The sequence below is a fragment of the Halichoerus grypus genome, chromosome 15 (assembly GCF_964656455.1).
Source record: "Halichoerus grypus chromosome 15, mHalGry1.hap1.1, whole genome shotgun sequence".
Classification (NCBI taxonomy): domain Eukaryota; kingdom Metazoa; phylum Chordata; class Mammalia; order Carnivora; family Phocidae; genus Halichoerus; species Halichoerus grypus.
The window spans coordinates 55,514,324-55,539,904 of record NC_135726.1 but is presented as its reverse complement, the minus strand read 5'-3'; the positions used below and the strand labels follow the sequence as shown (position 1 = coordinate 55,539,904).

The window sequence follows — 25,581 nt, the reverse complement described above, 5'->3', positions numbered from 1 at the left end:
GGATGGCTCCATCAGTTACATGTCTGACTTCGGGGTCATGAACTCAGGGTCCAAGGATTGAGCGCTGAGTCAGGCTCTGCCCTCAGGGGGAACTCTGCTTCTCCCTCTGCCTGCCACTCCCCCTGCTTGTGCTCTCTCTCTCTCTTTCGCTCTTGCTCTCAAGTAAATAAATAAAAAATTTAAAAAATAATAAAAAATAATTGAAAAAAAAGAAGAATGGATGAGCAAACTGCGGTGTAGACTCACAAGTGGAATATCGTGCAGCTGCCCCAGGGATGACGCTTGAAAACAAGGTGCTAAAGGAAAAAGCCAGACACTAAAGGACAAACATTGTTTGATTCTGCTTCTCTGAGCTGCCCAGAACAGGCAAACTCATGGAAACAGAAAGTAGAATGGGGGTTGCTCGGAGCTCGGGACGGAGGTGGGCGGGGCTTGTTGGGTAACTGTGCAGAGTTTCTGTTGGGGATGATGAAAAAGTTCTGGGAAGAGGCAGCGGTGACAGTTGCACCACATTGTGAGTGTACCTAGTGTCACTGAATTGCACCCTACACAGTGTTAAAAATGGCAAGTTTTATTTTTGCAAATATTTTACCACAAAAAACCTCAAGGGAACGGGAAGGTGCTGTCATTATGGAGACAAGAATAAAAAAAGTAAAGAATAAATAAAATTAGAGCATATCACCTATCGATACAGGCTTGGAGGAAAAGCCCTCAGGCGCATCGGGCTGGGTTTCCTGGAGCTGCGAGGCCATGGAGGTGATATTGGAACAAAGGCTCCAAGGTAGGGAAGAAGCAGACTCTTTGCTTGCCTAAGAGGAAGGTATTCCAGGAAGACGGGAAGAGGGGAACGGTGAGTTTGGTGGCTCTGAGGCTGACAGCACAGGAACGCCAATGTGGGGGAGCCCAGAGGATGGCGCAGACCCCATGGAAAGCCACTGCAGCCCACCACAGGATTCTGGGAGCCTTTGCAGAGAGCAGACACATGCTGAGACCCTCATTTTAGCAGGATCCCCATGGCTACTCTGTTCAGAATCAGCCAGACTGGGCCCAGGGCAGCAAAAAAGAGATGCACAGCCCTGGGGTGGGGGGGCCGGTGCAGGTAGGAGGTGGTGGTGTGCTGGGCCAGGGATGCGGTGTAGGTAGGGAGGATATGTTTTGGATATACCCAACAGGTCAAGCCAACAGCATGTTCTAATGGATGTGGGGGGTGGGGGGAAAGAAAGGAACAAGGACGATGCCCAGTGTCTCCCCTGAGCAGCTGGAAGGACAGAGTCCTGTTCCGGGGAGGACTTCAGAGAGCCCGGTTTTGAAGGGTGATGTTCATCCTGAGAAGCCACTTGACATCCAACTGGGGATGTCAGGGAGAGAGCAGGAGTATGAATATCCAGAATCAGAGGAGGGATCCAGACTGGAGACGTTAAAATGCACAGCTTACGTGACTTGATAATAGATCAAGTTAATAAAAGAGTATGACCTTTCCTCAAGAAATTAGTAATAGAATCACCATATGATCCAACAATTCCACATCTGGGTGCATATCCAAAAGAATTAAGAGCAGGGGCCGAGAGATATTTGCCCACCTGTGTTCATAGCAGCGTTATGCACAAGAACCAAAAAGTAAAAGCAACCCAAGTGTCCCTCAGCAGCTGAACGGATAAAAAAATGTGGCCTAAACTACCATGGAATATTTTTTTAAAAGATTTTTTAAATTTAATTATTTGACAGAGAGAGAAAGAGTACAAGCAGGGGTGCAGCAGAAGGAGAGGGAGAAGCAGGGTCCCTGTTGAGCAGGGAGCCCAATGTGGGGTTCGATCCCAGGACCCCGAGATCATGACCTGAGCCGAAGGCAGACGCTTAACCGACTGAGCCACTCAGGCGCCCCTACCATGGAATATTATTCAGCCTTAAAAAGAGACGGAAATTCTGACATATGCTGCCACATGGATGAACCTTGAGGACGTTATAGTAAGTTAAACAAGCCAGTCACAAAGAAGACAGGTACTGGATGACTCCACTTATGTGAGGTCTCAAAAGTAGTCAAATTCCTGGAGACAGAAATTGCAGCAGTGGTTTCAGGGGCTGGGAGGAGGGGGGAATGGGGAGTTGTTCTTTAATGGGTATGGTTCAAGTTCTGCAGCTTGAAAAGAGTTGCTCTTGTTTACTACGTGTCAAAAATAATCTCGTACTCATATTTTTAGAAAATATCCAGGACATATGGCCAAGTCACAGGTGCCTGCAGCTCTGAACCCCACAGGGACAGCACTGTATGTCTGGGGAGGAAGTGGCACCCTGGGTGGAGACCATGTCACGGGACGGACCACATCAGGCCCAGCTGTCTTGTCTCCAGTTCCCCCAACACAGATGTTCACTAAGCATTTGGGGAATGAATGAATTAATTAATGAGTGAATTAATGAATGAGTGGCTCCTGCCTTCTCTTCACCCAGGATCCCTTCTCTTCTTCTGCCCCAGAGGCTCACACAGACCTAAAGAATCCTCTACCTTGCAGGACAGAACACCTGAGGGTCTAGATGAGGCTGTGACCTTCCAGGTCTAGCCAGGAGTTGACTAGCTCCCTGGTGTAGATGATGCTGCTCAGACAAGCCCCTCAGGTGGGAAGACCTTAGGAGATTCATTGTGTCCCATGCCTCACATGTCCTCAGAGGTCCTGGTCCAGTCTCCGGTGCCAGAGGGAGGTGCCGAGATGGGGGGCAGGACACGGGGTCTGCTGCTGGTCTCTCCTCCCTGGATGGGGCTCCCTGGTCTCTGGCAGGCAGGGGGCGGGGGTCGCCGGCTTTGTGCAGAGATGGGGGGAGCTCGGCGCTGAAGTTCCTCTTCTGAGAACCACAAGGCCTTGTGCTCCTTCCCAGCTTCCCGTGGGCCCCCCACAACCCTCCTCCACTGCTCTCCACTTCTTCACCCACAGGAAGCCCACACATCTTCCATCTCAAAGATGCTGCTGCCACCGCTTTTTCTGCCCCTGCTGTGGGCAGGTGAGTGGGCCGGGGGCGGGGCAGGTGGGCGGGGGCTGCTGCTGACTCTAAATTCCCCACAGGGTCCCTGGCTCAGTGTTCAAGATTCTGGCTGCAAGTGCAGTCCCTGTGTGTGCATGTGCCCTGCAAATTCTCCCACCCCCGGCGCAAATACACTGACGATGACCCAACTTATGGCTACTGGTTCCAGGAAGGGAGTGATCACAGCCAGAATGTTCTAGTGGCCACAAACAACCCCGATCGAGAAGTGCAGGAGGAGACCCAGGGCCGATTCCACCTCCTCGGGGACCCCCGGGACTCCAACTGCTCCCTGGACATCAGAGATGCACAGAGAAGGGACTCGAGGACATACTTCTTTAGGGTGGAGAAAGGGCCTTATGTGAAATATAATTACCTACAGAACCAGCTCTCCGTGCGTGTGATGGGTAAGGAACAGGGTCAAGGAGAGGACACATGTCCCATGCATGGATCCTGAGGGCTCCTGGGGCAGGGCTGGGAAGGGACCCCCTGATCTCCATCCTGGCTGGGGAGGAGACGGCTGGCCTGGGGTAGAGGCTGCTTCCAGGGGCACACTCAGGGTCCCACTCCAGGATCTCTGTCTCTCTCCTCCTCAGCTCTGACACAGATCCCTGACATCCACATCCAGGGGCCCCTAGAATCTGGCCACCCCAAGAACATTACCTGTAGTGTGCCGTGGGCCTGTAAGAGGGGGACACCCCCCGCCTTCTCCTGGATCGGGGTCGCCCTCACCTCCAGGGGCTCCAAGACTCCCCACTCCTCCGTGCTCACCCTCACCCCGAGGCCCCAGGACCACGGCACCAACCTTACCTGTCGAGTGACCCTCCCCGGAGCTGGTGTGAGCATGGAGAGGACCATCCAGCTCAACGTGTCCTGTGAGTGCCAGGCCAGAACGCCAGGGTCCCTGAGGGCAGTGGGTGTTGGGGAGAGGGAGGCAGGGCTTGGGTGGGATACTTGGGGAGAATTCTTAGAGGCACAGGATCAAGACAGAGAGAACACCCAGGCCCCACCCCCTTGCTCATGGCCACCTCGTCATACTGCAGGTAGCCAAGTATTTGTTTCTGTTCCAGATGCTCCACAGAACCTGACCATCTGCATCTTCAGAGGAAATAGCACAGGTGGGAGAGGCCCCCGGGGCACAACTGACGTCTCAGAAGTCAAATAAGGGAATGTTGTGAGGGTCTGAAGGAATGAAGCCCCATCGCTCCTTATCCCCTCCCTGGTCCCAAGTCTGCCCCACACCCATCCCCTGGCTGGACTCTCCAGGGTTACTGTGAATCCTAGTTTGACCATTCGCTGTCACCGTGGCTGCTTCCTCTCTCCCCTCACTCTCCCGTCATACCCTTTTCCTGATTCTCTGCTTCTCCTATGACCATGACATCTCGCTGTCCCACCAGGAGCCTTAGATACAGGTTCCTCTTGCTGGGGATTGGGCCTCTGGCTGCTTTCTGCATGACCCCGTGGGTAAGCCTGGGCCCTGGTGCTTCTAGTCCTATGTCTGCCCTGAAGACCCTCGCAAGTCTCTGTCCATCTCGGTCCAGTCCAGATCCTCCAGAACCCCCTCCGCTACCCTGGGGAGGCCCCTCCCACCTGAGCAACCTGAGTCAACATCCTGGAAGTCACTTTAGACATTTCTGTGCCTCACCCAACACTCCCCATGACTCAGCGAGTTTTGCAAACTCGACTTCTGGAAAATGTCTCAAGTGGCCTCTCTTCCTCCATCCCTGCAGCGGCAGCCCCACCTCGGGCCTCTGCCTTCTCTCACTTGGACATAGTGAGACCACTTGCATCTGGACCAGCCTCCTCTCTGGCCTGCCAGTCTCTGCAACCACCACCCCCCGCAGCCCACCACAACTCGGCCTGAAGGTGTCTCTACATGCCCTAGATCTGGCCCTGTTCCTCCCCTGCTCAGACCCTCCCATAGTTCCCTGTGGCCCTTAGAGGAAAGGCTGGGAGCATCACCTGTGTGTGAGCCTCCCAGTCTTTCCCTCAAGTGGTCAGACCTACGTGTGTCCACGCGCCTCCTCAGCATCACACACCAAAGCCTACCTCCTGGGATGTCCTCTGCCAGGTCTAGACATGCCAACTCTTGCTCAGAGGTCCATCCACACGTCCTGGGATCATCAGGTGCCTCTCCTTCTCACCACCTCAACAGATGGATCTTCACTCTTACTTGCCTTTGCTTGTAACACTTGTCTGAGAGACACTATTTTCCACACCTGTGTCTGTGGAAGGGCAGAGGGAGAGAAGGGGCTCTCAGCCCTGCCCTTTGGGCTTTTCTCTGTCCCCTAGTCCCAGAGGTCCTGGGCAATGCCACTTCTCTTCGAGTTCAGGAGGGCCAGTCCCTGTGCCCGGTCTTGGACACTGGTGACAACTTCCCTACCAGGCTAAGCTGGTCCTGGGGAAGCCTGAGCCTGAGCCCCTCCCAGCCCTCAAATCACGGGGTCCTAGTGCTGCCCCCAACGGTCTTGGGTGATGGAGGAGAACTCACCTGCCTAGCTCCACACTTGTGGAACTCCTACCATGTTTCCCTGAACCTAGTTGTGCAGGATGAGTATATGCAGGACATCTGCATTCTGAGGTGAACAAGACTAAGGTGTGGACTTAAGGAAATTCACTCTCCTCCTCCTCTCTCTCTTCCTCCCCCCAGGTATCTCCTGTTCCTGCCCCCAAATCTCTGGGGAGCAGTGGAGCCCCTGGCCTCTAATCCTCACCCTACTGAGAGGGACCCTCAGGGGGCTGGCTTCCTTTTCACCTATGGCCTCACCTGGATCTACCACACCAGGTGAGAAGCCCTTTCTCACAGTATCCCAGATTCTGGGATACTTTGGGTGGCTTCACTCTTCTTGTCCTCTCCAGAGAAAGCCATCCGCAGAACTGGTCTCTTACTTCAGAACTGTGTTTTCCCCATAGGTTCAGAGGCTCCAAAGAGGATAAGGCTGCAAATTGTAACTGAGCCCTCTTCCTCATGGTGGTGCCGCCGTCTGGTGGATGAGGATCTGTCAAACCACTGTATCCTGAGACTCACCCCTGTACAACTCTGTGGAGCAAGGAGGTACTGGAGGACTGAACCCTGCCTCCTCTCCAGAAATAACGTCTCTCTACCTCTGGTCGTTAAGACTCTTCCTGCTGGTTCCGAATCTGTGGTGGGGAGGGCGAGTGAGGACATAGATAGATTTTTGTTATTATTAATTTGAATTATGCATACCCCATTAATATATTGCTTCTGTGTGTTTATCTTGGATAAGCCCCAAATTCAACCCCATAATATATTGTTATAAATCTCATATTATTTTTAAAACAGAATTTTAAAGAGATTTTTTAATTAGAAAAATAAGTTATTTCATATTTATCCACATATTAACCATTCCATGGCTCTTCATTCCTTTGTATACATTCAGGTTTCTCTATAGCATCACTGTCCTTTTGCCAAAATATCTTGTCCCATCTTTCTTGTGGTGTAGGTATGCTGGTGGTGAATTCTCTTGGCTGTTATTTGTCTGAAGAAGTTTCTGTTTACATAAGCTTGGAAAGATATTTTTTATGGGATAAAGAATTTTAGGATAACATTTTCTTCCCTTTCAGTTCTTCAAATTCTTTTGTCTTTCATAGTTTCTTGTGAGAATTCTGTCATTTTTACCTTTCTCTCTTTGTTTGTAGTTTGTCTTTTTCTCTGGCCAGTTTTAATATTTTCTCTTTTTCCCTGGGTTTAAATGATTTGGTTAATATATGCCTTGGTGTGTGTGTGTGTGTGTGTTTAGAAGGAAGGGAGAGGGAGTAAGGGAGAAAGAAAGATATTGTCCTATTTGGAATTTGTTGAGTACCTTGGGTCTGTGGATTTACAATTATGATCAAATTTGTAAAAATTGAAGCCAATATTAATTTCAATGTTTTTTTCCTATTCTTCTTCTCTCATCATCTCTGGGTCTCTCCTTTTACATATGTAATGTGGCCTGATGCTATCTCACAGGGCCCTGAACATGTGTTTGCCATTTTCCAGACTTTTTTCCCCCCTCTATTTGCTGTTTGAACAGGATCTACTGCTACATCTTCAAGTTCGCTGATCATTCTTCTATAATGTTCAATCTGCTGTTGATCTCATTCAGTGGAACTCTCATCTCAGATAATGTATTTTCTTCTTTAAAAGTTACATTTCCTGGGGTGCCTGGGTGTCTCAGATGGTTAAGTGTCTGCCTTCAGCTCAGGTCATGATCCCAGGGTCCTGGGATCGAGCCCCACATCAGGAATCCCTGCTCAGCGAGGAGTCTGCCTCTCCCTCTTCCTCTGCTGCTCCCCCTGCTTGTGCTCTCTCTCTGTCAAATAAATAAATAAAAATCTTTTTAAAAAAATTACATTTCCTGGGGGTGCCTGAGTGGCTCAGTTGTTCAGTGTCCAACTCTTGATGTTGGCTCAGGTCATGATCTCAGGGTCATGAGATCCAGCCCTGTGTTGGGCTCTGCCCTCAGCACAGAGTCTGCTTGAGATTCTCTCTCCCTCTCCCCCTGCCCCTCCCCCTGTTCTCTCACACGCATGTGTGTGTGTGTGCGCACGCATGCTCTCTCTCAAATAAATAAGATCTTTAAAAAAAAGTTACATTTCCTGTTTTTAATCTTATGCTTCTTCTCTTATTATGTAATGGTAATGTTTTCGTTTACATCCTTGAGTATATCTGGCACATATTTGTAATAACTCTTATAATGTCTTTGTCTCCTATTTCCACCTCCTGTGTCATGTCTGACCCTGATTCCATTGGATGACTTTTCTCTTGTTGAGTATCAAGTGTTCATATTCCTTTGTATGTCTAGTAATTTTTCACTGAGTGCTGGACATTGTCAATTTTATGTGTCTGACTGCTTGGTTTTGTTGTATTTCTTTAAAAACATTGGTCATTTTTTTTTAAGGCAGTTAAGTTACTTGCATGTTGGGACAATATTTTTGTTTAAGATTATTTGACAGAGAGAGAGAGAGAGAGAGTGAAAGAGCACAAGCAGAGGTAGAGGGAAAGGGAGAAGCAAGCTCCCCACTGAGCAGGAAGCCTGATGTGGGGATCAATCCCAGGATCCCAGAATCATGACCTGAGCTGAAGGCAGATGCTTAACCGACTGAGCCACCCAGGCACCCCTGGGCCAATATTTTTAAGACTCTTTAATTTTTAGCTCCTCCTAAGATAGGTCTAGTGTTGGGCTAATTTTTTTCACTTGAATGCCATGGCCCTTTTAGAGCTTTTGCTGACTGCCCCATGGATTCAAGGAGGTATCTTCACTCTGGCTGGAGGGAATATGCACAAGTCCAAGCCCTTTGTGAGCTCTGGGAATCTCCCATCTAATAGCTCTCCAGTAATTCCTTCTCTCCTTAGAAATTGTTCTCGTTTGGCCTTAGGGGGTTTCACCCTATGCACATACAGATTGGTATTTTCCAACTACTCAAGGACCTTTCATGGAGACCTTGAACCCTTTCTCCACAATACTCTCCTGTCTGAAACTCTGACCTACATATTTTAGCTACATCTCTTTCCTTAACCTTTAATGTCTGGCTCCTCAACTCAGTGAAAGTTCAGTCCCTTTTATTGTGCCCCCATCCCCTTCTTACTCTGCTATCTGCAAACAACCTCCTAACAAAAAACCTGGGTGATTATATTGTTTACTTCATTTTTGTCCTTCTCTCAAGAAGCACAGTTCTTCCCTGTCTGCAGTCCATGTATGAAAATAGAGGTTTCTTGTATTTTGTTTGGTATTCTAGTTGTTTACAGGAGGATAATTCTGGGCCCTATTATCCTCTCATGCTCAGAAGCAGAAGTCCCCAGCAGACTTTTAATAACGTTTTATTGAGGTATAACTTATGTCATATAAAATTAATTCACTGTAAGTATACAGTTCAATGATTTTTTGGTAAATTTATAGAGTTCCATAGTCATTGTCACACATTTTGATTAGCCTAAAGAGGACCCTTATGCCCATTTGCAATCAATACCACTCCCTTCACAGCTCCAGGAAATCATTGATCTGCTTTCAATCTCTAATGAACTGTTTTTATGAATATTTCATATACATGAAATCACATGATACAAAGTCTACTGTGTCTGCTATTTTTCACTAAGCCTTAAGTTTCTGAGGTTCAACCATGTTAGAGCACACACCCATATTTAGTAACATTATATTCTTAATATTATTACATTGTGTGAATATACACCACATTTCAGTTATGCATTCACCAGTTGATAGACATTTCCATCGTTCCCAGTTTTGGCTTTTAAGAATAATGTTGCTGGTTCCCCTTCTATCCCTATTCCAGTTCAGGATGATGGAAACTCCATTCCAGGTGGGTAGAGCAGGAACACAAGGCTCCGTCTCCTCCCAGGGAAGGGCAGGCTGCCAGCATTCCTCATTCCTTGCCAGCTTTGTTGAAGAGGCTAAATTCCAGGTGAATACAGCTGAGAAGTCAGGGGCTCTCTTTTTCATGCTGCCCCTTATCCACAGGACAGTGGCTCTAACTCTGAAAACTGGCGTTGATAGGGAAGGGCATGATGGATGGTATTTTCTAGGGTGACAGAAATATTCATTACCTTTTTTTTTTTTTTAAGATTTTATTTATTTATTTGACAGAGAGAGACACAGCAAGAGAGGGAACACAAGCAGGGGGAGTGAGAGAGGGAGAAGCAGGCTTCCCGCTGAGCAGGGAGCCCGATGCGGGGCTCGATCCCAGGACCCTGGGTTCATGACCGAGCCGAAGGCAGACGCTTAACCGACTGAGCCACCCAGGCGCCCCAGACAACAGAAATTTATTTCTCACAGTTCCGAAGGCTGAGAAATCCAAGATCAAGGCACCGACATTTCCGATGTCTGGTGAGAGCACATGTCCTGGTTCATAAAGGGCTTCTCACTGGGTCCTCATGTGGCAGAAGGGACAAGGGTGCTCTCTGGGGTCTCTTTCGTAAGGGCACAAATCTCATTCAGGAAACTACCCTCACAACCAAATCACCTCCCAAAGGTCCCATCTCCAAATACCACTGCCCTGGGGATTAGGGCTTCAGCATATGAATGTTGGGAGGGATACAACATTCAGTCCACAGCAAAGGCTAAAGCCGTAGTTGGTAAATATTCCGCAGTCATTCATGTTACCCTGCACTGGGGGCTGGGGGAGGGGGCTATGTGGTCATTTTGTGACTTAAACAATGTTCTTGTTTGTGTCTGTGTTAAGGCATGTGACTACTATGGACTACTTATCTTGTTCCACCCCAGAGTGGGTTTGTCTGGTGTGAAATCCTGCGAAATCATTTATATTTAATAGGAGAACCCCAGGGCCTGACTGTGAATGCCAGTGGGGGCTGCTTTACTCTTTATTAAGGGGCGGGGGGAGTAATTCAGTAAAAAGATAAGAAGCTGGAGAAATAAACAAGGACCAGATCAGACAGCCTTCGGTCTTCACATAAAGAGTTGGTATTTCACTTTGGAAAACGGACACTTCACACCGACTGTCAAAACACATGCCAGTAAGTAACAATTTCATCTGATAATAAAGTACTGAACTTGCAAAACTTTTCCTTTACTAGAAATTAGCGAATTCAAATTTATCCTATAGTAGTATTTTTCTCACCTTCTTGCTTTTTAATACACTATCTCGGCTTGAAGAGAAAAGGGTGAAGGCCCAGCTGAGAACACAACCCCAACCTCGACAATGCGAAGATGGGACCTGATAACACCACACGCTATAGACTGTGTCCCCCCAAAATCTGTATGTTGAAACCTACCCCCCCATGTGATGGTCGCAGGAGGTGGAGCCTTGGAGAGGTGATTAGGACATGAGGGTGGAGCTCTCATGAATGGGACTAGTGACCTTATAAAAGAGGCCCCAGAGACTCCCTTGCCCCCTCCACCATGGGAGGGCACGGCGGTCCGGGAAATGGTCCTCTGTGAACCAGGAGGTGGGCTGTCACCAGACACGGAATCAGCCAGCTCCTTGATCTTGGACTTCCAGCCTCCAGGACTGTGAGAAGTGAGTGTTGGTTGCTTAAGCCACCCAGTTGGTGAGATCTCTGTTACAGCTGCCCAGACGAAGCCACCACAGGATTGCATTTTCTTTCCTGGCCATCATATGGTGAGTGTGGCTCGGTGGGACCCCATCTGAGAATGATGTGTGAGCATGGGGCAGTACTGAAGTGTTTTAAATCTGGGGAGGGTGGGTTTGCCGTGAGGGAAGGAGGGTGGTCACAGTGACTTCTTTAATAGGGCAGAGACTCGGTTTATTGAGGGGCAGTGAAAGGAGCAGAGTCATAATTTGTAGGTGCAGTGAGAACGAATGCAGCCTTTTGGGAAGAGCCACGTTTGCAAAAATTGTTCAGCATCAGGGAAATATTCCCCGGAGGGCTGCAGTTCTCCAGGACCACCACCAACACAGATCCTGGTGCCTGGGGCTCCACAGGGGTCCGTCAGTGCCGCGGGGACAGAGCGCCCCCTGGAGGCGGCGTGCTGAACTGCGGCAGAGGCAGCGAGGCCCCTGGGACAGATCCTATCGGAACAGATGACAGGAAGAGGATGGTGTGTGTGTGTAGCGGGGGACGATAAGATGCCCCTTCCCCTAATAAAGGCTCCTCAGCACCCTCAGGGCCTCAATTACAGCCAGACCTGGACTCTTCATCCTCCACCGGGACCCTTCCCTACATCCTTCCCAGGCAGCATCCTGAACTAACTACCTCTCTCTCTCCGCTCCCAACCTCTCCCGCCCCATTCTCACTTCCTCTCAAATCTACCTTTGCCCCTGTTTTGACATCAGGGGCAGAAGGAGCAGGTGTTCAACATTTGTTAGTGAGTGGAGAGGGGAGGCCTGCAGAGCTGGGTGTTTGTCTGTCTTAAAGGAATAAGTTCAGAGAAAATCTGAACATTCTTGGGCAGAGAAGATAGATGCGAGGATAACCAAAAAAGATTCTCCTGGCCTCGGGTAGCCGCCTGGCTCTTGTCTGGCCAAGGCTGGGGGAGGGTTAGAGGCGATCTGGTCACACTGAGGAAGGGCGGAAAATTCTGAGGGGGCCCAGGAAGCCACAGGACATTCAGAAGGCTGTGGGGGTGGGGTGGGAAAACGTTGTGGATGACTCTGAACTCCGAACAGTGGGAGGGGCAGCCACAACCCCAAGTATCAACACCCCCCCCCCTGCCAGGTGGGAATAAACTTGGTGCAGGTGAGAATCGGGGGTGGGGGTTGGGGGCGATCACTGTCAGAACACAGAAACAAAGCAAAAGAGGGTTCAAAGTGAGTTTGGGGAGGTCATCGGAGATATGGTGAGCAGCTGGGATTTTCTCCCAAAGATAACAAGACACCACTGAAATGTTTAAGTAAGAGAGAGACTTGATTTGATTTCTATTTGAAAAATAACTCTGGGGTGCCTGGGTGGCTCAGCTGGTTAAGCATCTGCCTTCGGCTCAGGTCATTATCCCAGGGTCCTGGGATCGAGTCCCGCATCCGGCTCCCTGCTCAGCGGGGAGCCTGCTTCTCCCTCTCCCTCTCTTTCTCTCTCTCTCTCTCTGCTGTGTTGAGAAGCCACCAAGAAGGGAGCAGAGTAGAAGCAGGGAGGACAGTTGATCACTGCTATCATACAGGTGAGTGAGGGCGGTGGCTTGGATCCAGGCAGTCATTCTCCATCAAGGGTGATTTTGCCATCCGGGGGACAGGTGGCAATGTCTGGGGACATTTTCAGTTGTCCCAGCTGGAGTGGACGGCTGCTACTAGCATCTGAAGAGTGAGGCCAGGGCTGCTGTAGGACATCCTGCCCCGCAACACCCCGCCTCACCCCCCAGAATGATCTGACTCAAAATGTCAGTAGTGCTAAGACTGAGACATCTTGGACCAGGGTAAGGAATGGGAATAAGTGGATAGACTTTGTTAATACTTAAGAAGTTGAACTGATGGGTCTTGTGGATGGCTGTGTATGGAGTGAGATAAAGAAGCAGTCAGGACTTGGTGCCACATAATGATCTTTAGACAGCTGAAAAGCAGGGTTGCGGTGAGAAATAGTGCTGCATGAAGCATGTGAAGCTTGAGATGCACATTATAGATTCCTGAGTAGGTGTCTAATAGATGGGGAAGGGTCAGGGCTGAGATGCAATTTACAGTCATCAGCCTGTTTATTGTTGTTGCGTTTTGTGATGATCTATTTTGGTTTGCTTTTAACTTCATTGTGAAGAAACTATAGACTCACAGGAGGTTGCAAGGAAATGTACAGGGACATCCCATGGACTTGAACCTCCCCCCTCCAATGTTATCATCTTTTTTTTTTAAAGATTTTATTTATTAGTCAGAGAGAGAGAGAGAGATGAGCAGGGGGAGTGGCAGGCAGAGGGAGAGGGAGAAGCACACTCCCCCCTGAGTAGGGAGCCTGACTCGGAGCCCCATCCCAGGACCCTGGGATCATGACCTGAGTTGAAGGCAGACACTTAACCGACTGAGCCACCCAGGCGCCCCGCAATGTTATCATCTTCCACAACTAAGTACAATATGAAAATCAAGGAATTGTCAGTAGCATGATCAGGTCAAGCCCATATTAGGACCTAGGCATCCCTCCCTCCCTCTCCCTCTTCCCTGTGGAAGACCCTTCCTCTATGAGCTTCACGTTGTGAAGTCCCTGGACAGGAGGCTCCCTGGGAGAAGGGACCCTGGCTCTCCCCTGATAAAGCCCAGGTTGGGCAGTGGGGACCTGGATCAGAATGCAGAAGGTGGATATTAGGGACTGAATTGTGCCCCCTGCCCCGTTCACATTTGAAGTCTTAACCCCAGTACCAGCGAATGTGACTATATTTGGAGATAGGGCCTTTAAAGGGGTAATTCAGTTAAAACGAGGTCATAGAGCAAGCTCAAATCCAGCAGGACTGGCGTCCTCTTAAGAAGACATCCGGGGGCGCCTGGGTGGTTCTGCCGGTGAAGTGTTAAACTCTTGATCTCAGCTCAGGTCTTGATCTCAGGGTCATGAGTTCAAGCCCCGCGTTGGGCTCCATGCTGGGCGTAGAGCCTACTTTAAAAAAAAACGAAAGAAAGGAAAAGAGATCAGGACACAGGCACACACAGAGGAATGACCATGGTGTCTACAGCCCCAAGGACAGAGGCCTGGGAAGACACCAACCCTGCTGACACCTTGAAAGAAGACACCACTCCCAGCCTCCAGAATGGTGGGGAAAGTTTCTTCCATTGTTTAAGCCATTCAGTTTGTGGTGCTTTGTTCCAGCAGCCCAAGTACATGAATACAGTGGACCTGAGAACAAGGACAGAAGCAGCCACATGTCACCCCCCCCCAGGAGACCTCTCCTGGCTTCCCAGGAAGAAGTGATGACCATGCCTTTCCTCATCACCATCTGTCCCAGCATCGGCTGGGGGGGCAGGGGGAGCAGTTATGAGCACTTCAGTGCTTTTCTGTTTCTCAGAAGCTTCATTTACCAAACTGGATCCCCTTGAGGTCAGACACAGTGTCTAATTTGCCTGTGTCCCCAGTGTGCAGCTTGGCACCTGCCGCAGACCTGGTCCCCAGGCGTGTAGGTTCAGTGGACCAACACATGTCTCTATGTGACCAAAGTCATTTCAAGGAGAAGGGCTGGGTGAGGGGGACAACATCCGGGAGTTTATCCCACTCACTCCCCATCCCCCTTACCTGTGGGTGCAGGTGTTCTCATCACAACAGGTATTACAAGTAAGTGCATCCAGGGGCACCTGGGTGGCTCGGTCGGTTAAGCGTCTGCCTTCGGCTCAGGTCATGATTCCTGGATCCTGGGATCGAGTCCCACATTTGTCTCCTTGCTCAGCGGGGAGCCTGCTTCTCCCTCTCCCCCCGCTTATGAGCTTTCTCTCTTTCTCAAACAAATAAAAATCTAAAAAAAAAAACCAAAAACAAAAACCACACAAGTAAATGCATCCAATCTTAGGGCAGAAGGGGAGCTAGAGAGGTGGACTAAGGTCTTGGGGGTGGGAGCTTCTGGTGGACCAGGGGATCGATGAGCCCACCAAGCGAGGATGAAGGGATAGAACTGAGACCGGCCTAGGGTTACCAGAGTTAGCAACTAAAAACACAGGGCATCTATTTAAATTTGAATTTCAGATATGAACAACAAATTATTTTTTTTTAAGATTTATTTATTTGAGAGAGAGAGAGGGAGTGTGTGCAGGGGGTAGGGCAGAGGGAGAGGGAGAGGGGAAGCAGGTTCCCTGCTCAGTGAGGAGCCTGCCGTGGGGCTTGATCCCAGGACCCAGGGATCATGACCTGAGCCTAAACTAAGAGTCCAATGCTTAAACAGCGGAGCCACCCAGGTGCCCCACAACAAATAATTTTTTTTTAAAGATTTTGTTTATTTGACAGAGAGAGACACAGCGAGAGAGGGAACACAAGCAGGGGCAGTGGGAGAGGGAGAAGCAGGCTTCCCGCGGAGCAGGGAGCCCGATGCGGGGCTCGATCCCAGGACCCTGGGATCATGACCTGAGCTGAAGGCAGACGCTTAACGACTGAGCCACCCAGGCGCCACCAACAAATAATTTTAATACAAGAATGTCCTATTGCAATATTTGGGACATACTTACACCAAAAAAATTACTCATTGTTTAATTGACAGTAAACTTAGGGGCGCCTGGGTGGCGCACTTGGTTAAGTGTCTGCCTTTGCCTCAGGTCATGATCTCTGGTCCTGGGATCCAGCTTGGGTCAGGCTCCCTGCTCAGCGGGGAGTCTTCTTCTCCTTCCCCCTCTGCCCTTCCCCTCGGCTCATCCTCTCTCTCTCTCTTTCTCTCTCATGCTATCTCTCAAATAAATAAAATCTTTTTAAAAAATTAAAAAAAAAAGAAAGTCAACTTTAACTGGACATTCTGAATTTCAAGACCAGCCCTTTCCCCACCCCCAAAATCACCTCTGCACCAACCACCGTCCACAGGAGCCCCTGTCTGAAGAACGGTTCACTGTGTACTTTCACTTCTGCTTCCTCAGTGACCCAGGGCCCAGTGGGAGAGCCCCTACCCTCCACCCACCCGGGCCCCACGGCCTCACAAGCCTTCCACTCCCTCCCCGGGGAGGTGACTGCCAGAAGGACCAGCTCTGCAATCCTCAAGCACCAGGCAGGCCCCCCGGGGAAGACCCAGAGTTCTAGTGGATGAGGTGGGGTGGGGAGTGTGAGGACGGGGAGTGTCATGTGGGGCTCAGAATCAGGAGCACATTTCACACATCAGGCCTGGGACTCAGCTTTCTCTGCTGGGTGCTTCTTCTCTGCCCTGCCCATTGCCTGTCCCAGCGTCTGGGGGCAGGTCCAAGTGCCTCCTCGTGCAAAGATGCTCCTGCTGATGCTCTTGGCCCTGCTGTGGGGCGGTGAGTGGGCCGAGGGCTGGAAGGGGCCTGGGAGGGGCCGGGGCTGGGCGTTGTAGCTTGAACCTCTGTCTCCCTCAGGGTCCCCGGCTCAGGACCTAGGATTCTCGCTGCAAGTGCGGAGGGTGGTGATGGTGCAGGAGGGCCTGTGTGTGCGCGTGCCCTGCACCCTCTCCTACCCCCCGCTAGGCTGGACGGAGAATACCCCCGCTCTTGGCTACTGGTTCCTAGCCGGGACAGACTCGAGCGTCGGAAGGCCAGTGGCCACAAACGACCACAATCGGGCAGTGCGGACTGTGCCCCAGGATCGATTCCAGCTTGTTGGTGATCCCCAGAACCGAAGTTGTTCCCTGCTGATCAGAGAGGCCCTGGTGGAGGACTCGGCACCGTACTTCTTTCGGGTGGAGAGAGGCCGTTACGTGCAATACAGTTTTTTGAAAAACCAGTTCTATCTGCAAGTGACAGGTGCGGAACTGACTCCAGGGGGAATGGGGGTGGGGCCTCTCCTCCTCCCTGCCATCCTCCGCCCCCCCCCACTGGGAAGAGGGGACTGTGGGAACAGAGCAGGGGTCTCCCCCTGCAGCACTCCCTTCCAGGGCTCCCATTGAGCCCTCTCTCTGTCCCAGCCCTGACACAGCAGCCAGATGTCTACGCCCCAGAGATCCTGGAGCCAGGACACCAGGTGACACTCATCTGTGTGTTTAACTGGACCTTTGAGGAATGTCCAGCCCCTACTTTCTCCTGGCTGGGGGCCGCCGTCTCCGCCCCAGGACCCAGACCAACGTCCTCCTACTTCTCGGTGCTTACTCTCACGCCGAGACCCCAGGACCATGGCACCCACCTCACCTGCCGCGTAGACTTCTCCAGGAAGGGCGTGAGCACAGAGAGAACCATCCGACTTAATGTCGCCTGTGAGTCTGGTGGTGGGGTGTCAGAGCGTGCAGACAGGCACGGAGGATGTGTAGGTGGAGAGATGCAGCTGGTGGGGGGTCCAGAGAGGCCGGTGTGGAGACCCACCACGCCGCCTCAGCCCTTGTTTGTCACTTGTGTCCTGAGGGTGGGCACACTTTCTTTCCCCCTGCCGGGGAGCGTTCTCTCTGTGAGGAGCCCCACCTTCCTCCCCAGAGCCAGGTCTCAATCTTGTTGCAGATGCCCCCAAAGACCTGGTTATCAGCGTTTCCCGTGCCAACATGTCAGGTACTGAGGGCCTGGGAGGGTTGGCTGGTCCTCTCTGGGGGACAACTGGTATTAGGAGGGCGAGGGAGATGGCGTTCCTCCCTGCAGCCTTCCTCTTGCTGCTTCCAGCCCTGGAGCCCCCAGCACACAGCCCACATCTAGAGGCTGAGAAAGGCCAGTTCCTGCGACTGCTCTGTGCTGCCGACAGCCAGCCCCCTGCCACACTGAGCTGGGCCCTGGAGGACAGGGTCCTGTCGAGGTCCCACCCCCAGGGCTCCGGAACCCTCGAGCTGGTGCTGCCGGGGGTAAAGCCTGGGGATTCGGGCTGCTATACCTGCCGAGCTGAGAACAGGCTTGGCTCCCAGAGCCGCACCCTGGACCTCTCTGTGCAGTGTGAGTACAACTGGCCGGGGCCCGGTTTCCAGAAAGGGAGAGGGGTGCGGGGGGCCAGGGATGGGGGCATCCCCGGCTGACAATTCCGATTCCAACTCCGATGTGGGTTCCCCACCCCACCCCACCCCCACACCACCAAACAATCCTCTAATGCCGGCTAGGCGTTCTAGGATTCAACTCCACCAAACACTGTCTGCCTGGAGGTAGCATCAGACCCACAGGTGAAGGGCTCAGTCCCACAAGAACCTCCCCCCTCTTCAGAGGCCAGTCACAAGCCCAGGCTGACCAACTGGCTATAGATTGGAGTTTCCCATGACCCCCTCCTTGGATTTAATTAATGTGATAAAGTAGCTCACAGAACTCAGGAACATTTTACTTACTAGGTCTCGGGCTATTAGAGAAGGATGTAACTCAGGAACAGCAGGTGGAAGAGAGGCGTAGGACCAGGTATGGGGCGAGGGCGCTCAGCTTCCACGCCGCTCTCCAGGTGCGCCCTGGTCCCTGCACCTCCACGTGCTCACCAACCTGGAAGCTCTCCGAACCCCTTTCTTTTGGGTTTTTATGGAGGTTTCAATACAAAGGCATGATTGAGTAAATGACTGGCCATGGCTGGCTGATTCCACCTCTAGTCTCTCTCCCCTTCCTGGAAGTCAGGGGTGGGGCCGAAGTCCCCAAGGCTCAAGTCACAAGGTTGGTGCCCCTGGCAACCAGCCCCCATCCCAAGGTGCTTTCCAAAAGTCGCCTCATTTACATAAACCCAGGTGTGGTGGAAAGGGGTTTGTTATTAATATCAAGACACCTTTATTGGCTCTCATCCTGTAGGAAATTCCAAGGGTTTTAGGAACTCTGTACTAGGAACGGGACAGAGACCAAATAGATATTTCTTATTATAAATCACAGAGACCAGCCCTTCTTACCTGTCAATTCCCTTGGGCCACTCAGCGGAGAATCAGTCAGCGGATGATTCAATTCCCCTTCCCTGTCCTGCCGTCTTGGTCTCCAAGGACGGTTCTCTGCCCAAAGGGCAGCCCCTGGCCTGTCTAGAGCCAGAACCCTGTCTCTGTTTCAGATGCCCCAGAGAATCTGAGAGTGATGACCCTGCATGCAAATAGGACAGGTAGGAAGGAGAACAGCGAAACCAGGGCCTCTCGGGGCCACATTGGGGGCCTCAGTGTCTGGAATGTTGACATGCAAAAGGGTCCCTGTGCCCTCAGCTGAGCATCTGTCCTGCCTCTTCCCTCCCCTAGTCCTGGAAAACCTCGGGAATGGCACATCCCTCCCAGTCCTGGAGGGCCAAAGCTTGCGTCTGCTCTGTGTCACCCACAGCAACCCCCCAGCGCGGCTGAGCTGGGTCCTGGGGGGACAGACTCTGAGCCCCTCCCAGCCCACAGACCCTGGGATCCTGGAGCTCCCTCAGATACAAACGGAGCATGAAGGAGACCTCACCTGCCAAGCTCAGAACACCCTGGGCTCCCGACACGTCTCCCTGCATCTCTCTGTGGTCTGTGAGTGTGGGGACCCCTGGGGGCAGGCTGCCCAGGGCCTGGGCAGGAGAGACACCGCTGACCCCTCACCTCCCTCCCACAGACCCCCCGCGGCTGCTCAGCCCCTCCTGCTCCTGGGAGGGCGAGGGGCTGCACTGCAGCTGTTCCTCCCGAGCCCACCCGGCCCCCACCCTGCGCTGGCGGCTGGGGGAGGGGCTGCTGGAAGGGAACCACGGCAACGCCTCCTGGACCATCACCTCCAGCTCTGCGGGGCCCTGGGCCAACAGCTCCCTGAGCCTCAGCGGGCCGCTGGGCTCCGGCCTCAGACTCAGCTGCGAGGCCCGGAATGCCCACGGGGAACAGAGCGCCACGGTCCTGCTGCTGCCAGGTTAGGGGGCCAACTCGATGCCCCCCGGAGGTAGCTGAGTGGGGCAGGGGCCAGGGTCCTGTGGTTGGAGCAGGAACTGGGAAAGAGCACAGGGCCCCTGTGGCCGGGGATGCAGAGGGAAATGCAAATTGGAAGGCCTGTCACCTGGGTCTGGGGTGCAGCAGGGTTTCCAAGACTGGGACAGAAGGGGTTGCCGATAAAACGTCTGGGACGGGCGCTGAAAGACTGAGTACTCAGTGGCAGGTGGGTGTGAGGCCCCAGGTTAATGGGAGAGGCTCAGAGATGGCTGCCTATTTCCTTGTGCAGATAAAGGACTCGTCTCAAAAGCATTCACCAACGGAACATTTCTGGGAATTGGCATCATGACCCTCCTTTTCCTCTGCCTCCTCCTGGTCATGTGAGTTAGGAGCCAGAGCAACGGTGTGTGGGATCTGGGGCTGGGGACAGGGGAGGTGCCAGGGCACACACAGGTGGGTTGTTTCCCTCGCAGGAAGACTCTGAAGAAGAAACAGACCCAGGCGGGGACTCCGCCGAGGCCCAGGCCCACACGGAGAAGCACGATCCTGGACTATATCAACGTGTTCCCTAACCCTGGCCCCTTGGTGAGTGGCTCACGGGCTGCCTGTTCTTTCTATGTTCAGACTTCTCCTCTGGCCCCTCTCCTGTCCTGTCCCAACCTTTTTCCCAAGGGACGTCAAGGTGGAAAAGGTACGGGTACTGGATTCAAGTCCTGATTCTGGCACCTACTATCTGTGAGACCTTGACCAAATCAGTCGCTCCCTCTGAGCCTCCATTTCTTCCTCTGCTTCCTTCGAGAGTTGGTTTGAGGATTAGAACACATGCACTTGCTCAAAATGTAGCGGCTGTCCCATTATTACCACCCTGATGATGTTACTAATTATAACTAATGATGTGATAATTATTAATATCATTGAGAGGCAGTATATTTAGTAATTAAGAGCAGGGCTCTGAAGTCAGCTTGTCTGGGTTCAATCCTGGTTTTATCGCTGTGTGTTCTTGGACAAGTCTCTTAAGTTCTCTGTGCCTTAGTTTCTTTAACTATAAGATGGGGAAAATAGTAATCCCTATTACCTAGGATCATTCTTTTTTTTTCTTCCATGTAGGATCATGCTCATTGTACCTATAAAACATTTAGAATAGTACCTGGCACATAGTAACTGTTCTTACTGGATATCCAGATGCTGAATATTTTCAGGAGAGAACATTTATACACTGATGACTCCAAAATTTACATCTCTCAAACTTACCCCTGAACTTGAGACTCATAGCTGACTGTTTAGCAGCATCTCTGTTTGGATGTCTAATAGGCACCTTGGACCGAGCCTGCCTGAGACAGAACTTATGACTAACTATACCCCGTAGGCTTCTCCTCCACCCAGCCCATCTTAGCAAATAGCACCACATCTGCCCAGCTGCCGAAGCCAAAATCCTTGGAGTCATCTTTTGCTCCTCTCTTCTCTACCACCCTACAACCAACCCATCAGCAATTCCCCTTCAAAATACACCCAAACCACTTCTCACCACCACCCCCGCCAGACCATGCACCACCCCACTTCCTGTGCATGCTCCCTGCTTCCTCTCTCACTGTCTGGCTCTCTTTCTCTGTGCATGCTATCTTTTAAAAGCCCAAGCAGGTACATCTACCCCCATGGGGTACTACTCAGCAATCAAAAGGAACAAATGAGGGGCGCCTGGGTGGCTCAGTCGGTTAAGCATCTGCCTTCAGCTCAGGTCAAGATCCTGGGGTCCTGGAATCGAGCCCCGTGTTGGGCTCCCTGCTCAGCGGGGAGCCTGCTTCTCCTCTCCTTCTGCCGGCAGCTCTGCCTACTTGTTCTCTTTCTCTTTCTCTCTCTGTCAAATAAATAAAATCTAAAAAAGGGGAACAAACGATTGAAAGAAGCTACTGGTTGAAAAACCTTAGACACAGGGGAAAAAAGGGAAAAAAAAGTCAATCTCAAAAGGTCATATATGCATGACTCCATATTTATAACACCCTGGAAATGGTAAAATTGTAGAGATGGAGGACAGATTCGTAGCTTCAGGGTTGGGGACAGGAAGATGATGAGGAATAGCAAGGGAGGAACTTTGTGGCGACGAGACAGTTCTCATCTTGAATGTGGTGGCGGCTCCAGGAATCTGCCCGTGTTTGTTTGCTCAGGCTGCCCTAGCAAAGAACCACAGAAGGGGTGGCTTAAACCACAGATTTTTAAAAATTTGTTTATTATTTATTGTTTGTTCCTGCCCAAGACGTAATCCCCAGTTCCTCAATCATGTGCCTGGCACATGGTAAGCTCTTAAGCATTTGTGGAAGGAAGGAAGGAAGGAAGGAAGGAAGGAAGGAAGGAAGGAAGGAAGGAAGGAAGGAAGGAAGGAAGGAAGGAAGGAAGGAAGAAAGGAAGGAAGGAAGTAAGGAAGGAAGGAAAGAATGACGATTGTTTTTCCCTCAGGCTCAGAATCGGAAAGCCACACCGAGCAGTCCTTCCCAGGCCCCTCCTCCAGGTGCTCACTCCCTGGAATTTAAGAAGAACCAGAAGGAGCTACATGTTGTTGCCCACACTTGTCCAGGACCCAAATCATTCACTCAAGCCTCAGAATCAGAGAATAACCAAGAGGAGCTCCATTATGCTACCCTCCACTTCTTAGGCCTCAGACCATGGGAGACCCAGGAGCCCAAGGATACCTACTCAGAGTACACAAACATCAAGTTCCACTGAGGCTGTCCCAGGCTGTCACCCTGCAGGGCTGGGATCCAGGCTAGGCAGAATGGAGAGGATGAGGAAGACAAGGTGCCAGCCTGTCTCTCTCTCTCACTCTCACTCTCTCTTTCGTCCTCCAAGGATGGGTCCTCCCATCCCAGACCTGAGCATTTGGAACAGCTTGGCAAACCTATCCCAAGGGACCCTCTCTGAATACACTATTCTGAGAGGCAAGGAAAAGCCTTTGCTCTGCCACAGTTTCTCAAAGGTGGGAGGGCCTTTAAAGACGATTAAACTACCACTTTGTGAGGTCAGCAAGCTAACTTCAGAGGTTAAGTCTGGCCCACTGCCTAATTTTGAGCCAAGAGTGCTTTTTACATTTTAAATGGTCAGGGAGGGGCACCCACCTGGCTCAGTCAGAAGAGCTTGTGACTTTTGATCTCCCGGTCATAAGTTCGAGCCCCATGTTGGGTGTAGAGATTATTAAAAAAAATAAATAAATAAAAATAATAATAGTAAGCTTAAAAAAATAAGTGGTTGTGGGGGAATCAAAAGAAGAAACAGGTTTTGTGACAAGTGGAAATGATATGAAATTCAAATTTCAGTGTCTATAAATAAAGTTTTATTGGAACATAGTCGTGCCCATTCTTTTATGTATGTCTACAGCCGATGTCAGGCAGAGCTGAGTCTGAGATATTTGCTGTCTGGTCATTTGCAGGAAGAGTTTGTGGAATCTTAATCTAAAGTAAACTCAGCCACTTATTTTTACAGAAGAGGAACAGAAGCGGATGTTGAGAATGAATGCAAGAACAGACACGGCAAAGAAGGCTAGCTGTGTGACAAGACAGGAAGTTCCCCAGAGTGAGGTGTCTCAGGGCAAGGATACCACATGGAGGTTGGGGGGCCAGATGTGTTCTCCGACCCAGGAATCTAAGGAAGAGCAAACACATGAGGGGCATGGAAGTGGAAATGCTTTCAAAATGGAATAAAAAAGCAAACTTCAGGGGCGCCTGGGTGGCTCAATTGGTTAAGCGACTGCCTTCAGCTCAGGTCATGATCCTGGAGTCCCTGGATCGAGTCCCGCATCGGGCTCCCCGCTCGGCAGGGAATCTGCTTCTCCCTCTGACCCTCCCCCCTCTCATGTGCTCTCTCTCTCATTCTTTCTCTCTCAAATAAATAAATAGAATCTTAAAAAAAAAAAAAAAGCAAACTTCAGAATGTGCTCTGAATCAGCCGGCTGGTGAAGAGAGGAGAAGATGGGTCTGTTTCTCAGAGCAGAACATGTCCCTTCCCTTCCTCCTTCCCCAGAGATCAGAGTCCTAATTGCTTCATAGAAAGTTCCCTTGGGGGCGCCTGGGTGGCTCAGTCGGTTAAGCGACTGCCTTCGGCTCAGGTCATGATCCTGGAGTCCCGGGATCGAGTCCCGCATCGGGCTCCCTGCTCAGCCGGGGAGTCTGCTTCTCCCTCTGACCCTCCTCCCTCTCGTGCTCTCTGTCTCTCACTCTCTCTCTCAAATAAATAAATAAAATCTTAAAAAAAAAAAAAAAAAAAAAAGAAAGTTCCCTTGGGGGATGGTTACTACTTGTCAGGCAGAAAACTGAGGAGCCCAGAATAGAGGTTGACCTTTGCATTAAAAAAAAAAAAATTTTTTTTTTTTTTAAGTAGGCTCCATCCCAAAGCGAGGCTTGAACTCACAGCCCTGAGATGGAAACCTGAGCTGAGATCAAGATCTGACGCTTAACCCACTGAGCCATCCAGGCCCCTCCCCCCCAAAAAAGTTTTAAATTACACACTTGGAAGACAGGAAGAGCTGAAAAAAAAAAAAGTACCAGTAAAGCAGAAGAGGTTATGGATAATGCTGAAAAATATGTATGGGGGTAAAGCAGGTCAAAGAGAGTTTTCTCAGGTAACTCACCCTGTGTATGTGCCCGTGTAATAATAAGAGCAAGGGAAGGGGAAGGAAGGAGAAAATAACATTTTTGAGCATCTACCATGTATCACATTGTGAGCCAATTATTAATAATTACCTGCTCAGTAACAGCTGGTGTGTGGTAAAGAGCATCCCCATTGTGGAGATGTCTGAGACTCAGAGAGGTGAATTAACTTATCTAAAGCCACACAGGAGAAATCTGTGGAACCAGCAGTGCGACCACCCCCAGCAACAGCTGTCTGTCTGGCTCTTAATCACAGCTATCCCCACTGCTTTGCAATCCCTCCTGAAGGGGGCGCTCTTGAGTGAAAAGGACTCGGAGCCCCAGGCGGCAATCCAGGGCACTTGGCTGGACTGAGGCATGAAAGGCCCATCTCTGACCAAGTTTATAGTGAACAGGGTCAATAACTAAAGAGCAGGGAAAGGTTTAGAAGGGAAGGCATATAATTTCAACAGGTTACAACTTCGACAAGGGAAGAAGCTGGTGGTGGATTATGTTAATGTTTTCCAAGCCTGGGCAGAGGTGTTTGGCTGAGGTCCTGAGGCTGTGTCCTGAGTGAGAAAATAACAGGATGTTCAGAGATAACCCCCACTTCAGCTAAACCCTCTCAAATTCCAGAGCTATTTCTTTGTGGAAATGTTTGTAGCATTGACTAACCTATATTGAGCCCTTACCCCACGTGCTTTGTTTAATGCTTGTATTATCCCACTCAATACAGAAACTCTTTTTTTTTTTTTAAGATTTTATTTATTTATTTGGCAGAGAGAGAGCAAGCACACAAGCAGGGGGAGCAGCAGAGGGAGAAGGAGAAGCAGGCTCCCCGCTGAGCAGAGAGCCCCACGCGGGGCTCAATCCCAGGATCCTGGGATCATGACCTGAGCCAAAGGCAGACGCTTAACCGACTGAGCCACCCAGGTGCCCGTCAATACAGAAACTCTTTTTTTTTTTTTTTTTTTTTAAGATTTTATTTATTTGAGAGAGAGAGAATGAGAGAGAAAGAACACATGAGAAGGGATAGGGTCAGAGGGCGAAGCAGACTCCCTGCCAAGCCGGGAGCCCGATGCGGGACTCGATCCAGGGACTCCAGGATCATGACCTGAGCCGAAGGCAGTCGCTTAACCAACTGAGCCACCCAGGCGCCCCCAATACAGAAACTCTTAAGG

The 25,581-nt window shown here is 50.8% G+C and overlaps 3 protein-coding genes across 9 annotated transcripts in view; all 3 read left to right on the top strand.

Annotated features, from left to right (window-relative positions):
• Positions 1-5,987, top strand: part of LOC118543255 (sialic acid-binding Ig-like lectin 14) — a 94,522-nt gene extending 88,535 nt beyond the window's left edge. The window contains exon 7 of the mRNA XM_078063109.1: positions 5,923-5,987. Within this exon, the coding sequence (XP_077919235.1) occupies positions 5,923-5,965 (43 nt within the window). The 3' untranslated portion in view covers positions 5,966-5,987. The remainder of the gene's footprint in view (positions 1-5,922) is intronic.
• On the top strand, positions 473-7,602 carry LOC118543258 (sialic acid-binding Ig-like lectin 6). Of its 5 annotated transcripts, none has more exons than XM_078063113.1 (7): positions 1,226-1,965; positions 2,925-2,991; positions 3,054-3,416; positions 3,606-3,884; positions 4,080-4,127; positions 5,660-5,794; positions 5,923-7,602. In XM_078063113.1, the coding sequence occupies exons 1-7, from the start codon at positions 1,945-1,947 to the stop codon at positions 6,204-6,206; spliced, it is 1,197 nt and encodes a 398-aa protein (XP_077919239.1). In that variant the 5' UTR covers positions 1,226-1,944; the 3' UTR covers positions 6,207-7,602. The 5 variants fall into 5 exon arrangements, 4 of the variants coding, with proteins under 4 accessions (XP_077919240.1, XP_077919239.1, XP_035960020.2 ...); XM_036104127.2 differs by lacking the exon at positions 1,226-1,965 and adding an exon at positions 2,102-2,610; XR_004920979.2 differs by lacking the exons at positions 1,226-1,965; positions 5,923-7,602 and adding exons at positions 2,103-2,610; positions 4,740-5,136 and having other exon boundaries at positions 5,660-5,706.
• Positions 7,603-9,746: 2,144 nt separating this feature from the next.
• On the top strand, positions 9,747-23,122 carry SIGLEC10 (sialic acid binding Ig like lectin 10). 3 transcript variants are annotated; one of them, XM_078063112.1, is made up of 12 exons: positions 9,747-10,498; positions 10,638-11,103; positions 16,411-16,794; positions 16,956-17,240; positions 17,479-17,526; positions 17,635-17,898; positions 18,968-19,015; positions 19,146-19,403; positions 19,486-19,770; positions 20,077-20,167; positions 20,261-20,372; positions 22,239-23,122. In XM_078063112.1, exons 3-12 carry the CDS (start codon positions 16,461-16,463, stop codon positions 22,503-22,505), a joined length of 1,992 nt encoding a protein of 663 aa, XP_077919238.1. In that variant the 5' UTR covers positions 9,747-10,498; positions 10,638-11,103; positions 16,411-16,460; the 3' UTR covers positions 22,506-23,122. The 3 variants fall into 3 exon arrangements, with proteins under 3 accessions (XP_077919238.1, XP_035959945.1, XP_077919237.1); XM_036104052.2 differs by lacking the exons at positions 9,747-10,498; positions 10,638-11,103 and adding an exon at positions 15,096-16,332; XM_078063111.1 differs by lacking the exons at positions 9,747-10,498; positions 10,638-11,103; positions 17,479-17,526 and adding an exon at positions 15,096-16,332.
• The last annotated feature ends 2,459 nt before the right edge of the window (positions 23,123-25,581 follow it).

What these genes read in the sequence shown, in the direction of transcription:
- SIGLEC10 (XM_036104052.2), top strand. Translation starts at nt 16,158, where the DNA reads ATGTGGGGCTCAGAATCAGGAGCACATTTCACACATCAGGCCTGGGAC. An exon ending in CTCTGCCTCCTCCTGGTCAT is followed by an intron (nt 20,168 to 20,260) that starts GTGAGTTAGGAG and finishes TTTCCCTCGCAG; the next exon opens with GAAGACTCTGAAGAAGAAAC. An exon ending in TCCCTAACCCTGGCCCCTTG is followed by an intron (nt 20,373 to 22,238) that starts GTGAGTGGCTCA and finishes TTTTTCCCTCAG; the next exon opens with GCTCAGAATCGGAAAGCCAC.
- LOC118543258 (XM_036104127.2), top strand. Translation starts at nt 2,584, where the DNA reads ATGATGCTGCTCAGACAAGCCCCTCAG. An exon ending in TCTGCCCCTGCTGTGGGCAG is followed by an intron (nt 2,992 to 3,053) that starts GTGAGTGGGCCG and finishes AATTCCCCACAG; the next exon opens with GGTCCCTGGCTCAGTGTTCA. An exon ending in CATCCAGCTCAACGTGTCCT is followed by an intron (nt 3,885 to 4,079) that starts GTGAGTGCCAGG and finishes TTTCTGTTCCAG; the next exon opens with ATGCTCCACAGAACCTGACC.